Raw genomic sequence first — 22,610 nt, 5'->3', positions numbered from 1 at the left:
TAATCACATTCACAAGTTGTGCTACCCTCACCACCATCCATTACCAGAACTCTCCCATCACTCCAAAGAGAAACCCTGCACCCATTCATTGTGCTTAAACTCCCCATTCTCCCTCCCACCCTTAGAGCCTATAGTCTACGTTCCACCTCTGTGAGTTTGCATATTTTAGTTATTTCATTTAAGTGAAATCATAGAATATCTGTTCTTTTGCATCTGACTTAGTTCACTCAACATGATGTCTTCAAGGCTCATCCATGCAATGGCATATATCAGGACTGCATTCCTTTTCAGGGCTGAGTAATATTCTAATGTGTATATATAGATCACATTTTGTTTATCATCATCTGTCTACTCCGCCTCATTATCCTAAACATGCATAATACAAAATAAAACAAAAATTAAGTGAAGGCTCTTCCTGCAGATTTATAATAACCACGGAGAACAGACAGACTAAAGGGAATGGCTTTGGAGTTCCATTCTGTTAGTGTCTAGGACAGATGCTCTAATGTAGTCTTGCAAATCTACCTTCTGGGAGTCAGTAGTAAACTGGTCCAGTTACTTGCAGTGGTATCATTTAAAATGTCAGCTTAATGAGTCTTCATGGCAGTTGGTATTGGTGTGCTTGTTGTACACATGGTAGCTAAAAAGGATACATGGAATAGCATTCAAATATTAAAGAATTTGAGAATCAAACTGCATGCAAACATTAGCTATAATTATTTCCAATCAGAGCAGGCTTAATTTTTAATGCTCAATAGTGATATACAAGGAGAAAAAGCTCAATGACACATTTTAAAACTATTTTTTCAGTGCCAGTGTCTGCTAAAACCTATTTTTTCCTGCTGTGTCAGTTCTGCTGCTCAGCTCCTCACAGCCAGAGTGGCTGCAAATGGAAACTGCCAATGTGAAAACATAAAAGTAATAACTGGTCCCCAATAAGGAACAGAATACTCCCATGTAGGATTGGGTCACTGACTTTGGCTTTGTGTTCTGAGCGTGGACTCTTTCCCTTCTAGAGAATGATCCTCCACAACTGTGAAATGATGGCTTTGAGAGATGTCCCAGAAAATGTTAAATGGTCAGTGGATTGGATCACAAGCAGTTAGCTAAAAAAATCTTACTCTGGGAGCAGCAATGGTGAAAGCCAAAAACATGAATTAAATGGAACCAGGCATTTAGTTTTTTACTGCTCTGCAACTCTGCATGACTTTAAGCAAATGCTTTCTTTCTCTACTGTTGATCAGTTCTGTAGACTGCCAATCCAGAGCCTCTGTAGATGATGCTTGCTCCCACCTCAGGACCTTTGCACATGCTATTCCTCTGGTCTGGAAATCCTCACCTTCTTCCCCACGCCATCATCCTGACTGACTTCTGCTCATCCTTTAAATCTCAGCTAAAAATATCCCTCCACTAGCTTTCTAGACTCCCCAAACTAGGTGAGGGATGGCAGTTTCATGTTCTCTTCGTGCCCTGCAGATTTTCTTCCTAGTGTTTGTGGTAGGCAGAATAATGGGCCCCCAAAGTTGTCCACATCCTAACCCCCAGAACCTGTCAATATATTACCTTACATGGCAAAAGAGACTTTGTAGATGAGTTAAGATCTTGAGATGGGGAGATTATCCTGGATTATGCATGTAGACTCAATATAATCAGATGCGTTCTTAGGAAGGAAAGAGGGAGGTAGAACAGTAAAGAGTCAGAGAAGGGCAATGTGATGATGAAAGTAGGAATCAGAGTCAGAGAGATTTGAAGATGCTACACTGCTGGCCTTGAAAAGGAAGGAAGGAATGACAAGCCAAGGAAGTCCAGAACTGTAAAATAATAAATGCATGTTGTTTCAAACCACTGTGTTTGTGGTAAATTGTTACAGCTGTAAGAGGAACCTAGTACAGTACTTATCACCCTTGTATTTATTTGCTGTTCCGTCTTTTCTCTTCAAGTTCCTTAAATGTAGGGGCCATGTCTTGTACCCTTAGCACTTTGCACAGTACCTTGGCACTTGTAAGTACTGGATTAACATTGTTGATTCTCTATAGAAGCAAACAGTAATTGCAACATGAGGTTTCATCCAGAGGCTCTTCATTTTAAGAGACAATAATCCTAACTAAAATCCCATTCATTCATTCAAATATTTAGTGAGTGACTGCTATGTTTTAGAAGCAATGCCAGACAACCAGGATAAGATAATGATAAAAACAGACCTAGTCTTTCCCTTAATGGAGAGTACTTATAAGTGATGCCAGGAGCTACCTAGGAGCTTTCTTTTCTGTTACACATTTGTGCCCATGTTCAAAGTGATTGTGCAGAGAAAACAAAAACTTAAATCTTTGGTGAAAAACATTTTTTATATTTGCTAGGTCATTTGTAAAATAAAACAAGAAAACAATGGATTAATTATTGTAAGATGTATATATAAGAAAGTTACTTTTAGGTTTAAATAGTTACTAGGAAGGTGCTTGAGTAAGCAAGAGGTTCAAAACAATTTTGACCCTTATGTGTAAATCCCAGACACATATCTGACAGGCAGATACAGGAGTTAGTTCTCCCTCAAAGGAAAAGCAATGAGTACAAGTTAGGAGTAATCAGATTGGTAGAGCCAGACCTAGTAACGGGCTTGTTGAGGGCTCTCACTCAAGCCAGGACATTACTTGATTTTTTTCTCTTGCACTGCTTCTATCAAGCAAAAGATTGGATATAAGAGGTACAGACAGGGTTTTTAAAAAAAAAATTTATCCCCCCTCCCTCCCCAGCTGTCTGCTCTCTGTGTCCATTGGCTATGTGTTCTTCTGTGACAGCTTCTATCCTTATCAGCGGCACCGGGAATCTGTGTTTTTCGTTGTTGTTGCGTCATCTTTTGTCAGCTCTCTGTGTGTGCAGCACCATTCCTGGGCAGGCTGCACTTTCTTTCACGCTGGGTGGCTCTCCTTACGGGGTGCACTCCTTGCGTGTGGGGCTCCCCTACATGGGGGACACCCCTATGCGGGGGACACCCCTGTGTGGCAGGGCACTCCTTGTGCGCATCAACGCTGCGCATGGGCCAGCTCCACACGGGTCAAGGAGGCCTGGGGTTTGAACCGCGGACCTCCCATGTGGTAGGCAGACCCCCTATCCATTGGGCCAAGTCCGCTTCCCCAGACAGGAGTTCTTAACCTTCTTTGTTCCACAGATCCTTTTCCAGTCAGGTGAAAACCATGGATCCCTTACTAAGTCCACACTATACTGTGTATTATTTCATAAACATATCACACCCACACCAACACATCCCCACAAGAATGTTTTTTTGAATTTCAATTCAAGATTACAGACCCCTTGTTAAGAACCTCTGGACTAGAAAGTATATTAAATAGTATTAAAAAGCACAAATACTTTGTAAACAAAAAAGAGGAGAAATACAGTACATACTTACACATGCAAAACAAATATTGAGGATACAAAAAAAAAGAGTGCCCTTGTGAAGCAGGGATGAGGAGAGTGAGACATTTCTTTGTACACCCTTCTTATGCCTTTTGAATTTTGAACCATGTGAAGGTATTACCAATCCTAAAATTATATTACAGTTTTAAAAAGTTGCAATTCAACTTCTTATATATATTTTTTTTAAAGATTTATTTATTTATTCCACCCCCCCCCCCACTTGTCTGCTCTCTTGTGTCCATTCGCTGTGTGTTCTTCTGTGACTGCTTCTATCCTTATTAGCGGCACCAGGAATCTGTGTTTCTTTTTGTTGTGTCATCTTGTTGTGTCAGCTCTCCGTGTGTGCCGGCGCCATTCCTGGGCAGGCTGCACTTTCTTTCCCGCTGGGCGGCGGCTCTCCTTACGGGGCGCACTCCTTGCGCGTGGGGCTCCCCTACTCGGGGGACACCCCTGCATGGCAGGGCACTCCTTGCGCGCATCTGCGCTGCGCATGGGCCAGCTCCACACGGGTCAAGGGGGCCCGAGGTTTGAACTGCGGACCTCCCATGTGGTAGGCGGACGCCCTAACCACTGGGCCAAGTCTGCTTCCCTTCTTGTATTTTTAAATGTAACATTTTGTGTGATCTATGTATCTTTTAAAAAAAGACAAAAAAATTGCAATTCATTCTACTTGCTGGATTTGGGCAAAAAGGTCAGCGTATGTGTTGTGAATACAACTGACTGCCTAATGGGGATGGGTACATAAAGGACTTTGAATTACTGGAGGGAGAATGCCGAAGGTCCCAAGAGACAGGAAAGTAGAGAAAATAATTTCAAAACCATTTCTCTTGTAATCGTACCTAGTATGGCAGCCTCACTCTTACAATAAAACAAATTAAGGGTATCTAAGGGAAGAAAGTGAACTTCATGGTCTTGAAACTATATGGCCTTTTGGTGAAGGTTTCAAGTTGCCACATTAAATATATAATATGCAACATTAACATGCAATACAGTATATCTGTATAACATTATGAAGTATGAATATTATGGCATAAAAGAAAAAGGCCCCAGAGAGACTTATATGTCATAGTCTTTCGATGATAGTTTGATTTTTAAAAAGGTTTTAATATAAAATGAGGGAGGGGGGAAATCCTGTAATTATTAAACTAGTAGCTCCTGAGTGTTTCTGAAGCATGCCCTCTTTTGTGACTGTCTCCCTAGGAGATGGATGAAAGTATGTTTTTATGTTTAACATTCAATTCCCCAACTGGGTTTAAAAACTCAGCACTAGAGAAGCAGATGTGGCTCAGGCGACTGGGCTTCTGCCTACTACATGGGAGGTCACTGGTTCAGATCCCAGTGCCTCCTAAAGACAGAGCGCGGGAGCGATGGGCAGGTGCGGCAAGCTGACACAAGAAAAAAGATGAGAGACACAACAAAGCAGGGAGCAGAGGTTCCCAGTGCCTCCTAAAGAAGATAGCAAACTGAAGCAACAGGCAGGCATGGCGACCTGACATAACAAGATGATGCCACAAGAGAGGTGGGAAGGAAAACCAGAATGAGAGACAGAACAAAGCAGGGAGTGGAGGTGGCTCAAGCGATTAGGCACCTCCCTCCCACATTAGAGGTTCAGAGTTTGGCTCCCAGGGTCTCCTAAAGAAAGAAGGAAGACAAACAGACACAGCAAGTGAAAAACAACAAGAGGGGTGGGGAGAAATAAATAAATCTTTTTTTAAAAACCCAGCTCAGCACTAGTAGAGCTACACTTCAGTCCTCTGAGCTGTGGAACATGCTGGTGCGTTCAAGGGGAGAGGCAGGAGGGAGGACAATGCTCTCCTTGCCTCTGTGGTCTTGAGAGCACAAAAGCCACTGGTGACCCCTGAGCAGAAGGGCAGTAGCTGGTCCTGGAAATTTAGTGTATGCTCTACTGCCACCTGCTGTCACCTGTAGGTTTGAAAAACAGCAAAGACTTGACCTCTTCATGTCTTTAAGATACAGAATAGTAAAATCAAAAAGTTACATTAAGACTAATTCCATCACTTTATACAAAAGTAGTGCCAGATACTGTTCTAGGCAACTGCCTATATTAGCTCATCTATGTGACAGGCTTTATTATTATCCCTATTATCCACATTGTACAGATGAGGAAATGGTAGTCCAGAAAGATGAATTAAGTCGTTCAAGATCACATGGCTCTTTGTTGTTGTTATTTTTTAAGCAGTTTTATTGAGATATATTCACATACCATAAATCTATCCAAAGTGTACATCAATGGCTTTTAGTAGAATCACAGTGTTACGCATTCATTACCACAAAACATTTTAGGACAATTTCATTACTCCAAAAAGAAAAACTCCACATCCCTTAGCAGTCACCTCTCAATCCCGTTAGCTGTCCCAGTCCTACATGACCACTAATCCATTAAAATTCCATCTTTAATAGATTAATTTATATTTACATTTTATATCAATGGAATTATACAATATGTAGTACTTTGCATCTGGTTTCTTTCATTTAGCATAATTTTTTTCTGATATTAGCATCTTGTAACATTAATGTACATTTGTTCAGTTTAAAAGGAAGTCTTATATATGCAATATTACCCACATTCATATTTCACTTGAGTTTTCACTATGCTATACAGTCCCTTGTTATATTTTTTAGCTTTCTGTCTAGTAATATACATGACCTTAGATTTTCCCTTTCAACAACTGTCATATCGATATAATAGCACTGCTAGTTACAAACACTATGATGTGCTTTCATTTTTTCTATTCTTTTTCAAAGATTAACAAAATCTTTTTACCAATTCTGCACAGATTAACCCTCAGCTTTCCATTCACTAAGCACACTCTATTTTCTGATGACCTATATTTTAGTTATTAACTCCATGAGTTTACACAATATATTTAGTTCATAATAGGGCAATCATACAGTATTTGTTCTTTTGTGTCTGGCTTGTTTCACTCAACATAATGTCCCCCAAGGTTCATCCATATTGTCATATGCTTTATGACTTCATTTCTTCTTACAGCTGCATAATAGTCCATCATGTGTATATACCACAATATGCTTATCTGTTCGTTGGTTGATAGACACCTGGGTTGTTTCCATCTTTTGGCAATTTTGAATGCTGCTGCTATGAACATCAGTGTGCAGCTGTCTGTTCGTGTCACTGTTCTCATTTCTTCTGGGTATATACCTAGTAGTGGTATGACTAGGTCACACAGCAAGTCTACATTCAACTTTCTTAGGAACTGCCAAACAGTCCTCCCCAGTGGCTGTATCCATTCTGCTTTCCCACCAAAAGTGATTAAATGTTCCTGTCTCTCCATATCCTCTTCAACACTTGCAGTTCTCTGTCTTTTTAATAGTGGCCATTCTGATAGGTATGAAATCATATATCATTGGAGCTCTGATTTGCATTTCCCTAATTGATAGTGATGTTGAGCATTTTTTCATGTGTTTTTTCACTATTTGTATTTCTTCTTTGGACAAATGTCTATTCAAGTCTTTTGCCCATTTTTTAATCGATTTGTCTATTTGTTGTTGAGTTATCACATCTCTTTATTTATCATCGCATGGCTCTTTAGTGAATTAAACCTTAGTTTACTACTTCCCAGACCAGTACTTTTCCCCTACTATTCCACCTTGCGATTTCCCTGGACATCAAGAAAATATGAAAACCAGAATGATAGTGTCTGGCATGGTGGTAATCCTCAAATATAGAATGGACATTTTAATAAAGATCTGTATAAACTTTACAACCCATCAAACTCTTTCCACATACATTGTTTCATAGTGATCCTACCATCTCTAACTCTCTCTTTCCATTGGGTCACTATGTTCAGCGAAGGCTTTCTGTAAAATGTGTTTTATGGGACTAGAGCCAGACAAGATAAAGCTTGGCCATCCAGATAAGCATTGCCACTTCCTGGAGTGAATCTCAGCCCAGCTGACTTCTTAGTCCCTGAGAATGTGTCATCCTCAATCTCAACTGTCAGCTCCAGCCCTGTCCGCTCTCCAGGGATGTCTGAACTCTGCTCAGATTCATTCTGCACCAGGATTTCTTTCTTCCCCAGCTCCTCCATCTGCTGTTAACTTCCTTCCATGCTGAGCTCCTAAGAACTTCTGCTTTTAGTACTCTATTTAGCACTTGATGGCATATTACTGGTAAAGACTAGATAACTAGCCTGTAAACTACTAGAAGCCACATGTCATGTCATAGTTCTCTATGGATTGTTCCCCCCTCTCTCCTATTTTCATGATTGGGAGAAACAATTTAATTCAGAATTATGTAAATATATTTCATATGTGTGATAATGGATGCTTTTTTGTATTTTAAATACTAAAACAACAATTTACGGGCTCTAGTTTTCTCATCAAAAACACCTGACATACTGTTCTTCAAAAGTATACAATGTCTATAATTAAATAGATGACATCAAATACTTGCAAATTAGCATAACATTAATATGTATTTTTGAGTTTTTTAAGGTTTTGTGCTTCTAGAATAGTCTTAACATTAAATTAAAAGTAAAATAAATTATTCTCTAAAGCACTTTAGATGAGAGAACAAAAATTTCATTACTAGGGTCTTAACAAAACAGCTGAAGAGTACTGATCATGACCACATAAAACAAGAAGTTTTGCCTGCCTGGTGTACTACCCTGATTCAAAGAGCTTTTAATTAGCTACCTGCCGCTGTCCAAACATTTAAGGTTATGCCCACACAGACAGAACTCATTTCCTAACTGTACTTTAAGTTCCCTAAGGGCAGAGTCCGAAGATTAGTGTACTTGTATTCTGTCTCTGCTCCTTAAGGGCTTAGCAGCCCTCATATGCAGCTAAATGCTCTATATATGATTGCTTCATGAAATGTACATTTATTTGAAGTTTTCTTTGATTCTTGGCTATGATGCTCCTTTTAAATAAACCTGTCTCTGAGGTTCTGCTTCTTGGCATTCTAAGTTTGTATAAATGTCTTTGCTTAGAGAAGGTCACTTTTGCTTATCTTTTGACCCATGCACAGAAAAATATCTGAAAAAATACAGCCCATACTGCTGAGTAGATAATTCTGAGGGACATGACAGTGAGATGTTATAAACACTTTCCTATTTTATGCCCTATATTTGCATGATGCTTGGATATTTTTAACAATGAATATATATTATTTTTAAGTAACATTTTAATTGTGGCATTACATATACACAGAAAAGTGTACAAATTGTAAATGTAAAGCTTGAATAATTTTCACAAAGCAAACACACCTGTGTAACCAGCACCTAGATGTGGACATAGAACAGTAGCTTGGTGGTAGGCAGAATTCTAAGACAACCTACAATGACATGTCCTTGTATAATCCTCTCCCCCTGGGTATAGGCGGGACCAATGAATATGATGATATCACATTGTGATTAGATTACTAATCTGTTGGTTTTGTACTAATCAAAAGGCAGGTTGGGGTGGGCCTGACCTAATCAGGGGAGCCCGTGAAATGAAGGCAAATTGTCAGAGAGATCTCTCTTGCTGGCCTTGAGGAACAAAACAACGATGTTGTGAATGGCCCATGCAGACAGGTAGCCTCTAGGAGTTGAGTGTGACCTCTGGTCCACAGCCGGCAAGAAAACAAGGAACAGAATTCTCTCAATAATCTGACTGAGCTTAGAAGAGCACCCTCATCCGAGACTGCCTGTGCCTCAGATAAGACTGCAGTCCCTGCACACCTTTACTTCAGCCGAGTGAGAACCTGAGCAGAGGACCTATTTACCCTGTACCCAGCTTCCTGACCCACAGAAACCGACACATAACAATCTTTAAGTCACTAAATGTATGGTAACTGGCTACACAGCAACAGAGAGTGAATACAACCTGAAGACCAGAGGAATCCTCGCGCCTCTTTCTAGTCACTATGTCCTTTCCTCAGAGGTAACCACCATTATCCTGACCTCTGTTACCACAGATTTATTTGGCCAGTTCTTGAATTTTACATAAATGGAACCATACTGCATGTATTCTTTTGTTGGGTTTCTTTAGCTCAACATTATATTTTTGAGAGTCCTTCTAATTGTTCCATGTAACTGTGGTTCGTTCACTTTTACATTCCATAAACCTGTTTACCTATTCTATCACTGATGCCCATTTGGGTTATTTACAGATTGGGCTCTTACTGATAATGCTGTTATGAACACGCTTGTGCATCTCTATTGCTGCACACACGTATGCATTTTTGTCTGGCCACCATCTAGCAGTGGGACTGCTGCGTTATGGGGTATGTGTAACGTCATCCTTAGTAGCTATTGCCAAACCATTTCAAAAGTGGTTTTACCAATTTAGCCTTCTATTAGCAGCATATGAAAGTTCCATTTGTTCCACAACCTTGCCAACGTTAGCAAATTTTAATTTTAGCTATTTTGGTGATTTTATAGTGTTATCTCTTTGTGGTTTTATTTTGCATTTTCAGGATGACTATGTTTACACTTTTTCCCATACTGTGGCTTGCCTTGTCACTTTTATAAAGGTGTCTTTTGATGAACAGATTTCTTAATATTAACTCCTACCCAGAAGGGATCAAGAACTCATCAAATCAAGAAGGAAAAGATAACCCAATAGAAAATTTGGCAAATGACTTAAACCTCTAAATGGCCAAAAAGCATATATGAAAAACTGCTGACCTTATTAGTTATCATAAAGCCACTACACTTTGCTTCCTTTCCTATGGGTAATGTATTTCTTTGAGGAGCAGCAGTTTCACAGCAAATCCAGAACACTTAACCTTTAAAGCACTAACTGCTCCTTACATCCATTTCTCTTCAGCTTTTGTAGATACCAAAAATAATACACATTTCATTTAGTTTATCATGCTTGCAAACACTGAGCTAATGAACATTTTGAATGCTCCTCATTCTAGGTAACCAAGAGAGCCTTCTCAAAATGCAATCTGGTGTCTCAGGATAGCAGTGCTAGAGAAGTTAGCATTAATAAACACTGCATAATAGCCTGGTCTGCGGAATTCTATTAGTTGCCTCTGCATTTCTAAGAACACAAAGCACTCTGTAGCTTAGAAACTTCCAGGTGATCCTAGGGTTTCTTTCTTTATGAAATGAAAAAGGGACTTATCAACTACTTTCTAGGTAAAGCTGTAAAATTAAGGGCATAACATGCATAATACAGATAAGGTACTATAGAAAAAGACAAAAGATAATGGATTAATGATGGAGTGAGACACTTCACAACTCCATCCCTCCACAGAAGTTTTAAATAACCAGAAAGAACTGGCAAAAACTTCCTTCGGATCCAGAAAACAAAGGACTTCAGTTATAGGGTGAAACCAAGAAAAAGGCTACTTAAAAGCAGAAGGATCTCCTGCTGCCTTGGGCAGCCCATCTCCCAACGCCTCATAGGCTAGGCATAGAGCCAACCTGTGCTCCTAGTGCAGAGATCCCTGGTCTTGGTTCTGGAGGGGGCAGAGTGGCTCCTGTGAACATACAAGAGCATGGCTTTCTGGCCCAGTCTATCTGACGATGGCCTGAGGGACTGGCCATCCCAGAACTTGCCCTCCATGTAGAACGTGGCTCTCTGAGCTCTTCCACAGCATGCTGCGGGACAGTAGTCAAGTCATGATATGTGGGGCAAGGGATTTCTGGCTATAGGACATACAGTGCAGTGCCTGTCACAATAAGGAAACTGCTTCCTAGGGAAGAGAGGACATTTCTATCCAAGTAAATAGAGAATTCCTAAGGTCACAGGAGCATGCTTAAGATGAGATGCCTGCAACGAAGTGACCAGGGAAGGCCCCACGCTTTGGCCTAGAGCTCCTCTTTAAACCCACTGTAAGAATAAGCTCTGAAGCAGAGAACTCACACAGGTCAATCAGCAAAGACAGGGAATGGTGTTTACTATTTTCCCTATTTTGTTTTTGTTAGCTCCTGGCACTGAAGAAAAGCTCTGTCATAACACTAGCCGGATACTAGCTGGAAGGAGCAGATGCCTTTGAATCTAAATTGCAATGATAACACACTAAGATATCAAAATGTACAGGTTTCAACAAAAGATTACAAAACACACAAAGGAAGATGATATGATAGTTTAGGCAAAGGAGAAAATAAAAGTATTAGAAACCACCAATGAGGAGGATCACACCTGGGACAAACCAGGCAAAGACATTAATAAAATGAACCCAGAAGGAGAAGAAAGAATAGGCAGAGGGAATATTCAAAGAAATAATGGCTGAAAACTTTCCAAATGTAAAGGAAGATGCTCAATGACCTCAAACAGGATAAACTCAAATAGACTCATGCCATAGTATATTAAAATTATAATCAAACTGTTGAATGCCAAAAGTAAAGAATTATGAAAGTTGCAAAGAGAGAAACATGTCACATAACAAGGGGGCCTCAAGAAAATTAAGTGCCAATTTCTCTTCAGAAACCGTGGAGGCAAGAAGATAGCAGGATGATATTTAAAGTGCAGGAAAAAAAACTGCCAACCAAGAATCCTATATCCACCAAAACTTTCTTTCAAAATTGAGAGAGATTAAGACATTCTCAGATAAACAAAATCTAAGGAAATTCACCACTGCTAGACCAGCCCTGCAAGAGATGCTAAAGAAAGTTGTATAAAAGATTGAAGCTGCATGAAGAAATAAAAATTTCCAGTGAGGGTAGTAATGTGGGTAAATGTAAATGCCAGTACTACTGTATTTTTGATTTGTAACTTCACTTTTTACTTCCTACAGGTTCTAAAAGGCAAATGCATAAAATGTAATGAGAAAGCAGTGGTTGAACTCATAATGTATAAACATGTTATCTGTGGCAAGAGGTACATAAAGGTGGTAGGACAGTGGAGCATAGGAACATAGTGTATACTACTGAAGTTAAATTGCTCTAGAAGCAAATGAGATTGTTAGAGATTCAGGATGTTAAACTTAAGCCCCATGGTAACTACAAAGAAAATACAGGAGAACAGCAAGCTCAGAGACAGAAATTAAGAGTAAAGGTTGCCAGGCAGGAGGATTGGGGAATGGGGAATTAATGCAAAATGTATACAGGGGTTTCTGTTTGGGAAGATGTGAAAGTTTTAGTAATGGAAGATGGTAAGTGTACAACATAGTGAATGTAATTAATTCAGTGGTTGAGATGAGAAAGTTTAGGTGGAGAGAGGGAGAGAGGAAGGGTGGGGAGGGAAAGAGGACAATTAAAGAGATAATGACAATTAAAAGCAATACACGATCCTGGATGGGATCCAGCAAGGAAGGAGAGAAGGCTCAAAAGGACATTATTAGAATATAAGAAAATATATAGTATACAGTCTATACGCTTTATAGCAATATTAAATTTCTTGAACTTGATAACTGCATTTAAAACAGATACATAAGTAAATATCCTTGTTCTTAGGAAAAGCACATGGAGGTAATTGAGTGTTTAAGGATTACAATGCGTACAGCCAATTCTCAAGTGTTTTGAAAATAGATTGATAAATACACAGATAGATGTGTAGACAGCTGGACTAAGAGAATGATGGCTAGATAGCTGGAATGAAACAGCAAATGTGGCATATTGTTAAAACTGGTGGATATGGATATCTGGTAGGATAGGGGTTTGCTGGAGTTCTGTGCATGTGGGGTTTATACTATTTTATGTAATTGTCCTGTAAGTTTGAAAATATTTCAAAATAAAAAGTTAAAAAAAAAGAGAATGGATCCAGTGGAAAACTATTCATGTGATAAAAAAATTTAAATTTTGGCAATATGAGCAAGATAGTAAGTTAACTATGTATGAAAATCTGAAAATATTTTATGTAGTCAAAATAAAAAGCGGTATTGTATAAAACTTAATTCAGAATGATTTTTTTACGGAGGTACTGTGGACCTTGTATGTGTGATACAACCACTGAGAATGATTTTTAAATATCTTTTCTTTTCCCTATTTTAACTTACCAGCAGGTGAGCCAACTGATCCTATTTTTTTTAAATCTGCAATTTAAAAACATTAGGACTAATATTAACTTCCCAAATGTGGACTGAGGGTTGGATGTGCTTTCTATACTTATAAGTGGGTGGATTAAAAATGCATGCCAGTACCTTTATCTCTGCAGCTTTTCTGAAGCATCCCTGTACTACAACCCTTGAGAAACAGGAGTTTCAAACATGTGGCTTATTAGCCCTCATTCTTTCTCCTCAGTGATCCTTAAGATTCAGGAAAATGTAAAAGATTCACCTTTGACAACAGCTAGGGACCTCTGCTATTTTATGAGATATATATTAATCAAAGAGGAAATGGAAACACCAAACATTTTATTGACTATTTTCAATTCAGAAATATAAACAATATTTATATAGCATTACATTTAGGAATTTACATACATTAACATAGAAGGCTGTTAGAAATGTTGGTTCTGGGGTTAGTGACCATTACTTGAAATAGAAGGTGTCTTTCAAGTACTTGATAAAAAACAAATAAAAAGGATTTTTAAAGAATAAGTTGAATAATATTCCATTTATTGCTTATGTCCCAATAATGTTCTTTTGAGCTTTCTCTCCTCCCCTAATTGTCAGCCTAATAATATATGTCAACAAGGAATGAATATGCACCATTTCATGAGTTGCATATTAATCCATTAGGAAAGGGCCCACTGCCAAATAGGGCAAGCAATTATAATGAGGCAGTGTGTCAGTAATAAATACAATTGAAAGTTTCTAAGTAAACCTAAAAATATTTCTCAATATTTAAACATAAAATATGCAAAACAGACACTGAACTGAAAATTAGTCTTGAATATGGAATCAAAGAATTGTGTAAATATGAGAAACTTAGAGCAAATCTTAGTTTGCAAATTATGTACATAGACAACTGATGGGGATTGTTTTGATTATCACTAAAAAGTGACATACTGTAAGGAAGACTGGGATTCTTTGGCTTCACTTTCAGTGCTATCTCATTTTATTATCTGGTGAATTAAATGCCATACATAATGAGAAAACAATATTTTTAATTATATCACATTATATATTCACAAAGTTATGTATTCACAAGTTATAAAAATAAATCTTTTTACGCATTAAAAAAACAAAAACAAAATTATTTGTATTACAAATTTTTAAAAATATGTCAAACTAACCTGATAATCATGACTTTTCTTTGTCATGATTATATTGAGTCTTGAAGTTATCTAGTTAATAAATCAAATCAGAAATCTTTGATCCACCAATGTTTTGGATGCCAAATTCCTCTGTCCCACTGAATTACGGATAAATCTAAAAATCTGGGAAAAAAATTAATTCAGAATGAAAAGAAAAATAAAGAAAGTTAAATACGTATATCAACAGAAATACTAAATTAAATTAGCTAATTTATTCAACTATTTTCATTTACCAGACATCTGAATTCCATGGTGACAGACAAAATTTTACATAAAGAATATTTAGAAAATTTTCATCTTTCACAAAATCAAAGAAGTTATGTTCCTATTTAGGATATATTTTTATGAATCAATAACACAAATCCTGTTTTAAATATCTGACAAGGCCACTTTCCTCCAGCTCTAAAAGTTATGAAAGTATAAAAAGAATCTACATATTAGGGGCTGAATGGGTTATTTCCTAATTCCAGATCTCTACCAAGGACTAATAAATTATATCTTACTGATTCATATACTTCTCTGACATGTGGAGAATAAGGTGAACTTATTACTGCTCTTATAAGTAATGTCAAAGAAGTTCACTGCTCTTATAACTACTTATAAGAGCAGTAATAAGTTCACCTTCCGTATCAGATGTTTACATAGCACAAAAAGCAAGCCCTGGAATTCTAACTTAGAACTCAGCCACCCAAAAGCCCCTTTATCTTGTAACTCTCATGCATCCCCTATCCATGTGGATACAAAACAACTGCATGGGTGGGTACAGAGCCTGAAATAGCAATTTCAAGAAATGACAAATCTGTTCTTCTTGAAATATTGTTATTAATGTCATCCAAATATTCTCCACATGTCAAAGAAGTATACGAAATGTTATTTCTTCTTTTGGTAGGATTAGTCATATTCTAAATTATTTCAAATTCCTAGTGAAAAGTAGACATTGTAACTGCTAACAAAATAAAAGTTATCTACTTCTAATACATCTCTTTTAAAAGAAACAGAATAATATAAAAATTTACCTCTTGTTGTAGGTAAGTAAGGAAGGCTGCTAAAATAAAACTTTGACAAGCCAAATCGACAACACAGAAGAAGAGGAGATCAAAGATAAGAAGAGTAGCTTCATTTCCATAATACAGAACACTGCTAAATGAATAACCTTCATCTATTAAAAAAAAAGTATAAGATAAAAATTAGAAATTTAAAAATAGAACAAATCTGTGATAAATTTCTGGTGGTAAAATATGGATATTTAAAACCAGCCAATTATACTACATATAATAAATATTTCATGGCTAACAAAAAATTAAATGAAGGGTATTAGTTTTTAATCTGAAGGTTAACCAAGGAACTCTGCTCATAAAAAGTAGTTTTAATATTAGCACCAAGGGTTAATAATGCTAGGAGTTTAAGTACATAGTCAAAACTTGTCAAAGACTAGATAATGGATATCCTTTCTCTATTTCTTCACATAATTAAGTTACTTTAAATAAATCTCAGAAATAAAAAAAACTGGTACAGAATAGTACATTGTGTGCTAGAACCTGTATATATATATATATACACAAATACACTTACTATATATCTATGCATACACAAATAGAAAATTGTTTGCTAGTTTTTACATGAGATTTCTCTGGAAATGAAAACTGAAAGATTGATAAATTGATTGCTGAGGGGGAAGAAAACTGTGTAGCAGAGAAAAAGTAGGAGTGAGACTTCATTATACATCTTCTTATTCCTATTTGAATTTTGAATCACATAAATGTATTATCTATACAAAAATATACAAGGCTAAAAGGCAAACATAGAAGGCTAATGCAGGTTCTGAGAGGCAACATTTTTATGTTCTCAGGGTAGCGCCCTTTCCTGCTCACAACTGTCACTAAACAAAATTTTTGTCCATCATCATCCCAGAGCATACTGAAGGTTCCCAACCCATGTCACAGTTTAACACTTCCTTCCCTCACACTGAGTAGAGGGGTCATGGGCATTCATCTGTACTCCTGATATTCCCTTATGAATGAAGCCCCCTACCCCCTGCACTATCTTCTCTGGGTCTGTGCTCCATCAAATATTATTCCCTTCCCTAGTTTTTCAACCTTTTTTCTGGATTGGCTCTTTTCATTTAACTCTAAATATGCTTAAGATTCTTTTATCTTAAAAAAAAAAAATTGGGGGAGCAGATGTAGCTCCAGTGGCTGAGTGCCTGCTTCCCACGTACGAGGTCCTGGGTTCAATCCCCAATAACTGCTAAATAAATTTTAAAAAACATTTAAAGCAAAAACAAAATGGAAAAAAAAAAAAACTTTTCTCGATAACTCTGGTAACACAATTCTCTTCTTTCATTGCCAAACTCCATGAAAGAAAGGCTACATTCTCTCTTACCTCCCCTTCAGTTTTCAGTCAGGTTTCTGGCTCTAGCGCTCCACTGAAACTGTTCCAGAAAGGTTTCTATGACCTAAATAATAAGCTTAATGGGTTCTGTTTAGCTGTTATCTTAACTGGCTTCTTTGTGGCTTTGAATATGGATGATTCCTTTCCCTTAAAATTCTCTAGCAACCACCTGTCTGTGGTTCTCCACCTTTCTCTCCAATTGCTCCTTTTCAGATTCTTTTGTAGGCTTTTCTACCTAAGCCCACTCAAGTAGTTCCCTAAGGTCTGTTATAAGCCCTCTCCTCCTCTCATTCCCCAAAGGGGTGAGGTGGGAGAGGTATACTTTTTGGAAGGTGAATACCCCTTTAAGATTAAGATTCTGATGAAAGCTATGGACCCTTTTACCAGGGCATAAAAAAGTTCACACAACAAATTTGTACAGAACTTCAGAGTCCAGAGAACCACTGAAGCCTCAACGGATACTCAGGAGTTCCTGTTTTATACAGGGGGACTTCTGGAGTATGGGTAATGTTCTTTCTTCTAATATTCAATCCCTTACATTTAAGTCTTACTGGACATCTCTTCCTAGAAGGTACCTCGAGAGTCAAAATATTCAAAACTGACTCCATCCTCTCCCTTAAAAATCTGATGTATCCATCTACATTCTCTATCTTACTAAAAGGCAACATCAACCACTTAGTCACACAAGCTGGGAATCTGGATAATCTTAGACTACTCTTTCTATCCTACCCTCTTATTTCCCCTTAACATCTCTAGCAATCCTTTCTGTTTCTTCATCCCTGCTGCTACTGCCTTAGCTCATGTTCTGATCATCTGCTGCCTAGACGATGATTGTATTATTACTATAATAAAGAAATACTACCAGCGTCAAAGTGAGGTACCCTACTGGGTTCTTTAAACACAATAACCTCACAACAACTTTTAGGGGTTTATACCTAATTTTGCACAGAGAACATTAAAGTTCAGAAAGATTAAGCAACTTTCTCAACGTCATAAAGCTAGTAAATGGTAGTCAGGTTTTAAATCCAAATGTCTTTGAAACCTGTATTCTTAAAGACTATGCTATCTTGTTATAGTCTTACATCCATTTAACCAAACCATACACTACTGCCACAGTAATCCTTTCAATTTATAAACCATTCCCATTTTGTATTCTTCTGATGTCCATGTCCATTAGCAATGGTTTCCAAATTGGTTTTTTTTTTTTTTTAAAGATTTATTTATTTATTTAACTTCCCCCCCTCCCCTGGTTGTCTGTTCTTGGTGTCTATTTGCTGCTCTTGTTTCTTTGTCCGCTTCTGTTGTCATCAGCAGCACGGGAAGTGTGGGCAGCGCCATTCCTGGGCAGGCTGCTCCTTCTTTTTCACGCTGGGCGGCTTTTCCTCACGGGCGCACTCCTTGCGCGTGGGGCTCCCCCACGCGGGGGACACCCTTGCGTGGCATGGCACTCCCTGCGCGCATCAGCACTGCGCATGGCCAGCTCCACACAGGTCAAGGAGGCCCAGGGTTTGAACTGCGGACCTCCCATATGGTAGACGGACGCCCTAACCACTGGGCCAAAGTCCGTTTCCCCAAATTGTTTTGATCATACATCCCTACCAGAATAAAATGCTAAAAGTATGTACTCCCATAATAGGTATATTTCTTAATTACTACCATATGTAATTATAGATTTTTTAAAAATGTAAGTTAAGAATGATGCCATTGTAAATATACAAATAGACATTTTAGTATTTCTTCCCACACCTGAATGGATCACCTTGCATACCTCTTGTGGGGCAAAAATAAACAACATTTATTTTTAGAAACAAATGGTCTACAGGATAAAATGAAAATCATTTAGGGTGTCAAATCTTTTCTTTCAAATGTTCAAATCTTTCAAGCATGCTCTTTTACTGTGTCCTACTTCATACCAGGCTTCTCTCATGGAATTCATAGGTGCACAATGTACTTTTCATATTTTCCTTATACCTTGCACTTTTCATATTTTCCTTATACCTTTTCTCCTTTTATACAAATGTCTTTACTTCTCTCTCTTCCCTAGACTCCCATTTGATAAACACCTACTTTTTTTTTTTTTAAGATTTTATTTATTTATTATTTCTCTCCCCTTCCCCTCCCCAACCCCAGTTGTCTGTTCTCTGTGTCTATTTGCTGCGTCTTCTTCTTTGTCTGCTTCTGTTGTTGTCAGCGGCACGGGAATCTGTGTTTCTTTTTGTTGCGTCATCTTGTTGTGTCAGCTCTCTGTGTGTACGGCACCATTCCTGGGCAGGCTGCACTTTCTTTTGCGCTGGGCGGCTCTCCTTATGGGGGGCACTCCTTGTGCGTGGGGCTCCCCTACGCGGGGGACACTCCTGAGTGGCACGGCACTCCTTGCGCACATCAGCACTGAGCATGGGCCAGCTCCACACAGGTCAAGGAGGCCCGGGGTTTGAACCCCGGACCTCCCATGTGGTAGATGGATGCCCTAACCACTGGGCCAAGTCTGCCGCCCAACACCTACTTATTTTTAAGACCCAGTTTAAACTTCTTGGTAGTGCCTCTTCTGGCTTCACCTTATGTCCAGTTAAATTTTTTATTTTCCTTTCTGACCTTAGTGTAAGCTGTGCCTACACAGACTCCCATCCTGCATCACTCCACTTACTCCTTCACAGGCTGTCTTCCATAGTCTACCACAAGGCCTCTGAGGGAGGGATGGTCTGAGTATTCCAGGATGGGCACAACACCTAACACTCAATAACGCATGGACAAATGATATCTAGGCCTGGCTAGATATGGTGGTTATAGATGGTTATACCATCTCCATTCCTATCTACGCATACGGCAGGTTATCTGTCACATGCAAAATGACGTATATATTTTCTTATTAATGCTAAGAAACTAGGTTTAGTCACTACTCCTGCCACAAATATCAGTGATTTTTAAGAATTAAGAAAAATGAGAAATAAGATGGTACAGATTAATCACAAATGTTGTTTATGTCTAAGCATATCATAAATTTGCCACTGAATGAAGATTCAGATAAAATCTGAATTTTATGTATTTATTTTACTATCTCTTCTGTTGATTCTGAAATTTGGTTTTCTTTAGTAGAATAACTATTTTTTATATAACTGTTTCCTACATATAGCATAATAAAATGGAACAATATAGAAAACTATGATTGCATGATGTTAACTGAGTTTATTAGATTTCCTTTGTTTTATTTAAAATTATAGAATCAAAAGAAAAATAAGCATTCCCCCCCCAACTTGGAAAACAGTAATCAAGTTTATAAAAGGAATTTGAAGGATACCATTATAGAAGATGCTTTTTTCCATTGGTTCCATAAATTCCATTCCAAGAATTCTTTCAAGAAGCAACTTGTCTTTTATAAAGTAGTCCATTTCCTTATGAACCTAATATTTTTAAAAAAGAGTTCTTTCAAAATAGCAGTGAAATGAATGCTTTTCAATTAATGTAAAATAAGGAGAGAAACTGAAAAATGAATATGCACAAAGAATTTGTTCTTCAAATCTGTTCTTCAAATTCTCTCTTCAAAAAGAGAGAGTTTACTTCACTGGGCTTTAAAAGAAATTTCTCTTTAAATATCTTTTAATTTTAATTGCCTGTAGTGGTATTTAGAGTTAGTGACACTAAAAATTGATTTAAAACAACCTTTTCAGGAACATAATCATAGGAAAACAAGAAGGATTTGAATAATTAATAATACAGTAATATTTGTAACTGCCTGACAAAATTCCAGTAAGATACATTTTATAGGAGTCCTAATTTTGTGAATGGACACCTAAAATGTCATGTTATTCCTACAAAACCCAACTCTATCCCTGAGCTATGGTATGTAAATACTTGGAAATATCTTTTTTAAAAATTTCATTCCTAAGTATTAAAATTGACAGCTAAAAAAGGATTCTAATTTACTGACTGGGCTGACTAACAAACTAATTGACACTCCCATTTAATTTTTTATAAATGGCATTTGATTTTAGCTTAAATGCTGACATACATACATGGTCGATGAAAGAGCCAAGAAATTTATTCATGGTATGATATGCTTTTATACTCTGCTCAAAAGTACTTGCTGATGAACTCAATAGTCTAGCAGGGCCATTTTTCTAATGCAAAAAAGAGAAGAATAAATACAACATATCTTATGTTGTTGGTATATAAATAACATGAAATATCAGCAAAATACATATGAACTGTGTACTCTATACAAACCCTGGTTAGTGTCTCATGAATTCTGTCATAGTGTTGTCTCATCTGGCTAGAAATTGCAATCTGAAAAGTCTGACCATCTGTGTTGGGCACCAAACCTCTCTGGCTACACAAATTTTCCTGAAAAGTTAAAGAATTTAAACAAAGAGCAAGATTATGAAAGTTCTGCCCATCTTAACACACAAATAAAAACCCCAAAGTATTTTTCTTTTAGTTAGTATCACGCATTACAAGATTCTGAAGTTAACTGAAATTTTGCTGAAATTACATTTGAGACAAAGGGATTCTAACATTATCCAAGGTTCTTCACCCCCCATCACCACCCCATTTTTACTAATTTATACTTTGTTCTAATTCATACTTCCTTGCAGATTTTTATATCATCCCCTTTACTTTAAAAAAAAAATCTCATACTAAGTTCATTATATGCTGATATTGTCAACTTTATGATTAAACTTATTGTTCTTTAATGCATGCCAAGAAATCTATTTTTAGACTTTTATAATTTAATGACTTTTATAATTGTGAATGGTCATTTTTGTTTTCTAAATACTTTTAAACACTTGCTTAATTAACTCCAAAAAAAAGGCTGATGTATATGAATTTCAATCTTGTTATCGATATCTTTGTCATATTTGTTACAAGCCTTCTACTTTAATTTGCTGTGTCTTTTAATCATATGATTTTTTACATGCAAATGTTAACATTAATAAAGTAAAATCAATTAAAATTCTCTTTGTGATGTTTTCTATTCTTTGTGCTTAGAAGCATCCTCCAATCGAAATATTCTCTCCAGGTTTTTATGGTTTCGTTTTTTTTACATTTAACTTCTCAATAAATTATTCAATTTCTAAGTTAACCAACCAATCCAGTTTGCAGTGTTTCTTCTCTGACATGCCATTACCATGTATTAAATTCTCACAAGTCATAGAAATAACCTCTTAATCATTAAAAGCTTTTGGTTTCCCCTTTTAAACATATCTTTTTCACTTTAAAATTTTATCAAGGCAGTTTTCACATGTGCACAATAGAGGGAATAGTAAACCACCCATCACCCAAATTCAATAAATATCAACATTTTACCAACTTTGTCTCATTTATCCTCCCAACTTTTTTTCCCCTTGGAGTATTTCAAAGCAAACCCTATATACCATCTCGTTTCATCTGTAAATACTCTCTATCACCTATATTTCCTTTAAATTGGTGGTTAGATCTAGAGCTTGATTATATTCAGGTACAATTTTTTTTTAGGCAATGAAGCTTTATGGATGATGTTATATACTTCCTACTGCTTCATAACAGGAAGCACATATATCACTTTTCCCATTTTTACTTATAGTAAGATTGATCCAGTGTGTTCAGGCTATGTCAGCCTGATCCCTCATTATAAAGTTCCCTGTCAACAATCAATTAATGGGTTCAGAAGTCATTGATGACTGTACCCTAGATGCATTAATTCCTTAAGCAAT

General features: G+C 37.2%; 1 protein-coding gene across 4 annotated transcripts in view; it reads right to left on the bottom strand.

Annotated features, from left to right (window-relative positions):
* Positions 1-398: 398 nt before the first annotated feature.
* TMEM67 (transmembrane protein 67) overlaps positions 399-22,610 on the bottom strand; it is an 84,275-nt gene continuing 62,063 nt past the window's right edge. For 2 of the 4 annotated variants that reach the window (XM_058275721.1, XM_004474715.5), the window contains 5 exons: positions 21,145-21,261; positions 20,934-21,038; positions 20,219-20,321; positions 15,549-15,691; positions 13,671-14,655 (listed from right to left, as the gene is read on the bottom strand). In XM_058275721.1, coding sequence (XP_058131704.1) covers positions 14,575-14,655; positions 15,549-15,691; positions 20,219-20,321; positions 20,934-21,038; positions 21,145-21,261 — 549 coding nt within the window. In that variant the 3' untranslated portion in view covers positions 13,671-14,574. Of the gene's footprint in view, positions 641-5,589; positions 6,776-13,670; positions 14,656-15,548; positions 15,692-20,218; positions 20,322-20,933; positions 21,039-21,144; positions 21,262-22,610 lie in introns of those variants that run through there. The other 2 variants (XR_009180461.2, XR_011645649.1) reach the window with 2 other exon arrangements.

The sequence above is a fragment of the Dasypus novemcinctus genome, chromosome 14, assembly GCF_030445035.2.
Source record: "Dasypus novemcinctus isolate mDasNov1 chromosome 14, mDasNov1.1.hap2, whole genome shotgun sequence".
Lineage (NCBI taxonomy): Eukaryota > Metazoa > Chordata > Mammalia > Cingulata > Dasypodidae > Dasypus > Dasypus novemcinctus.
The sequence above is the reverse complement of the archived record's forward strand: the minus strand, read 5'-3'. Positions and strand labels throughout refer to the sequence as shown.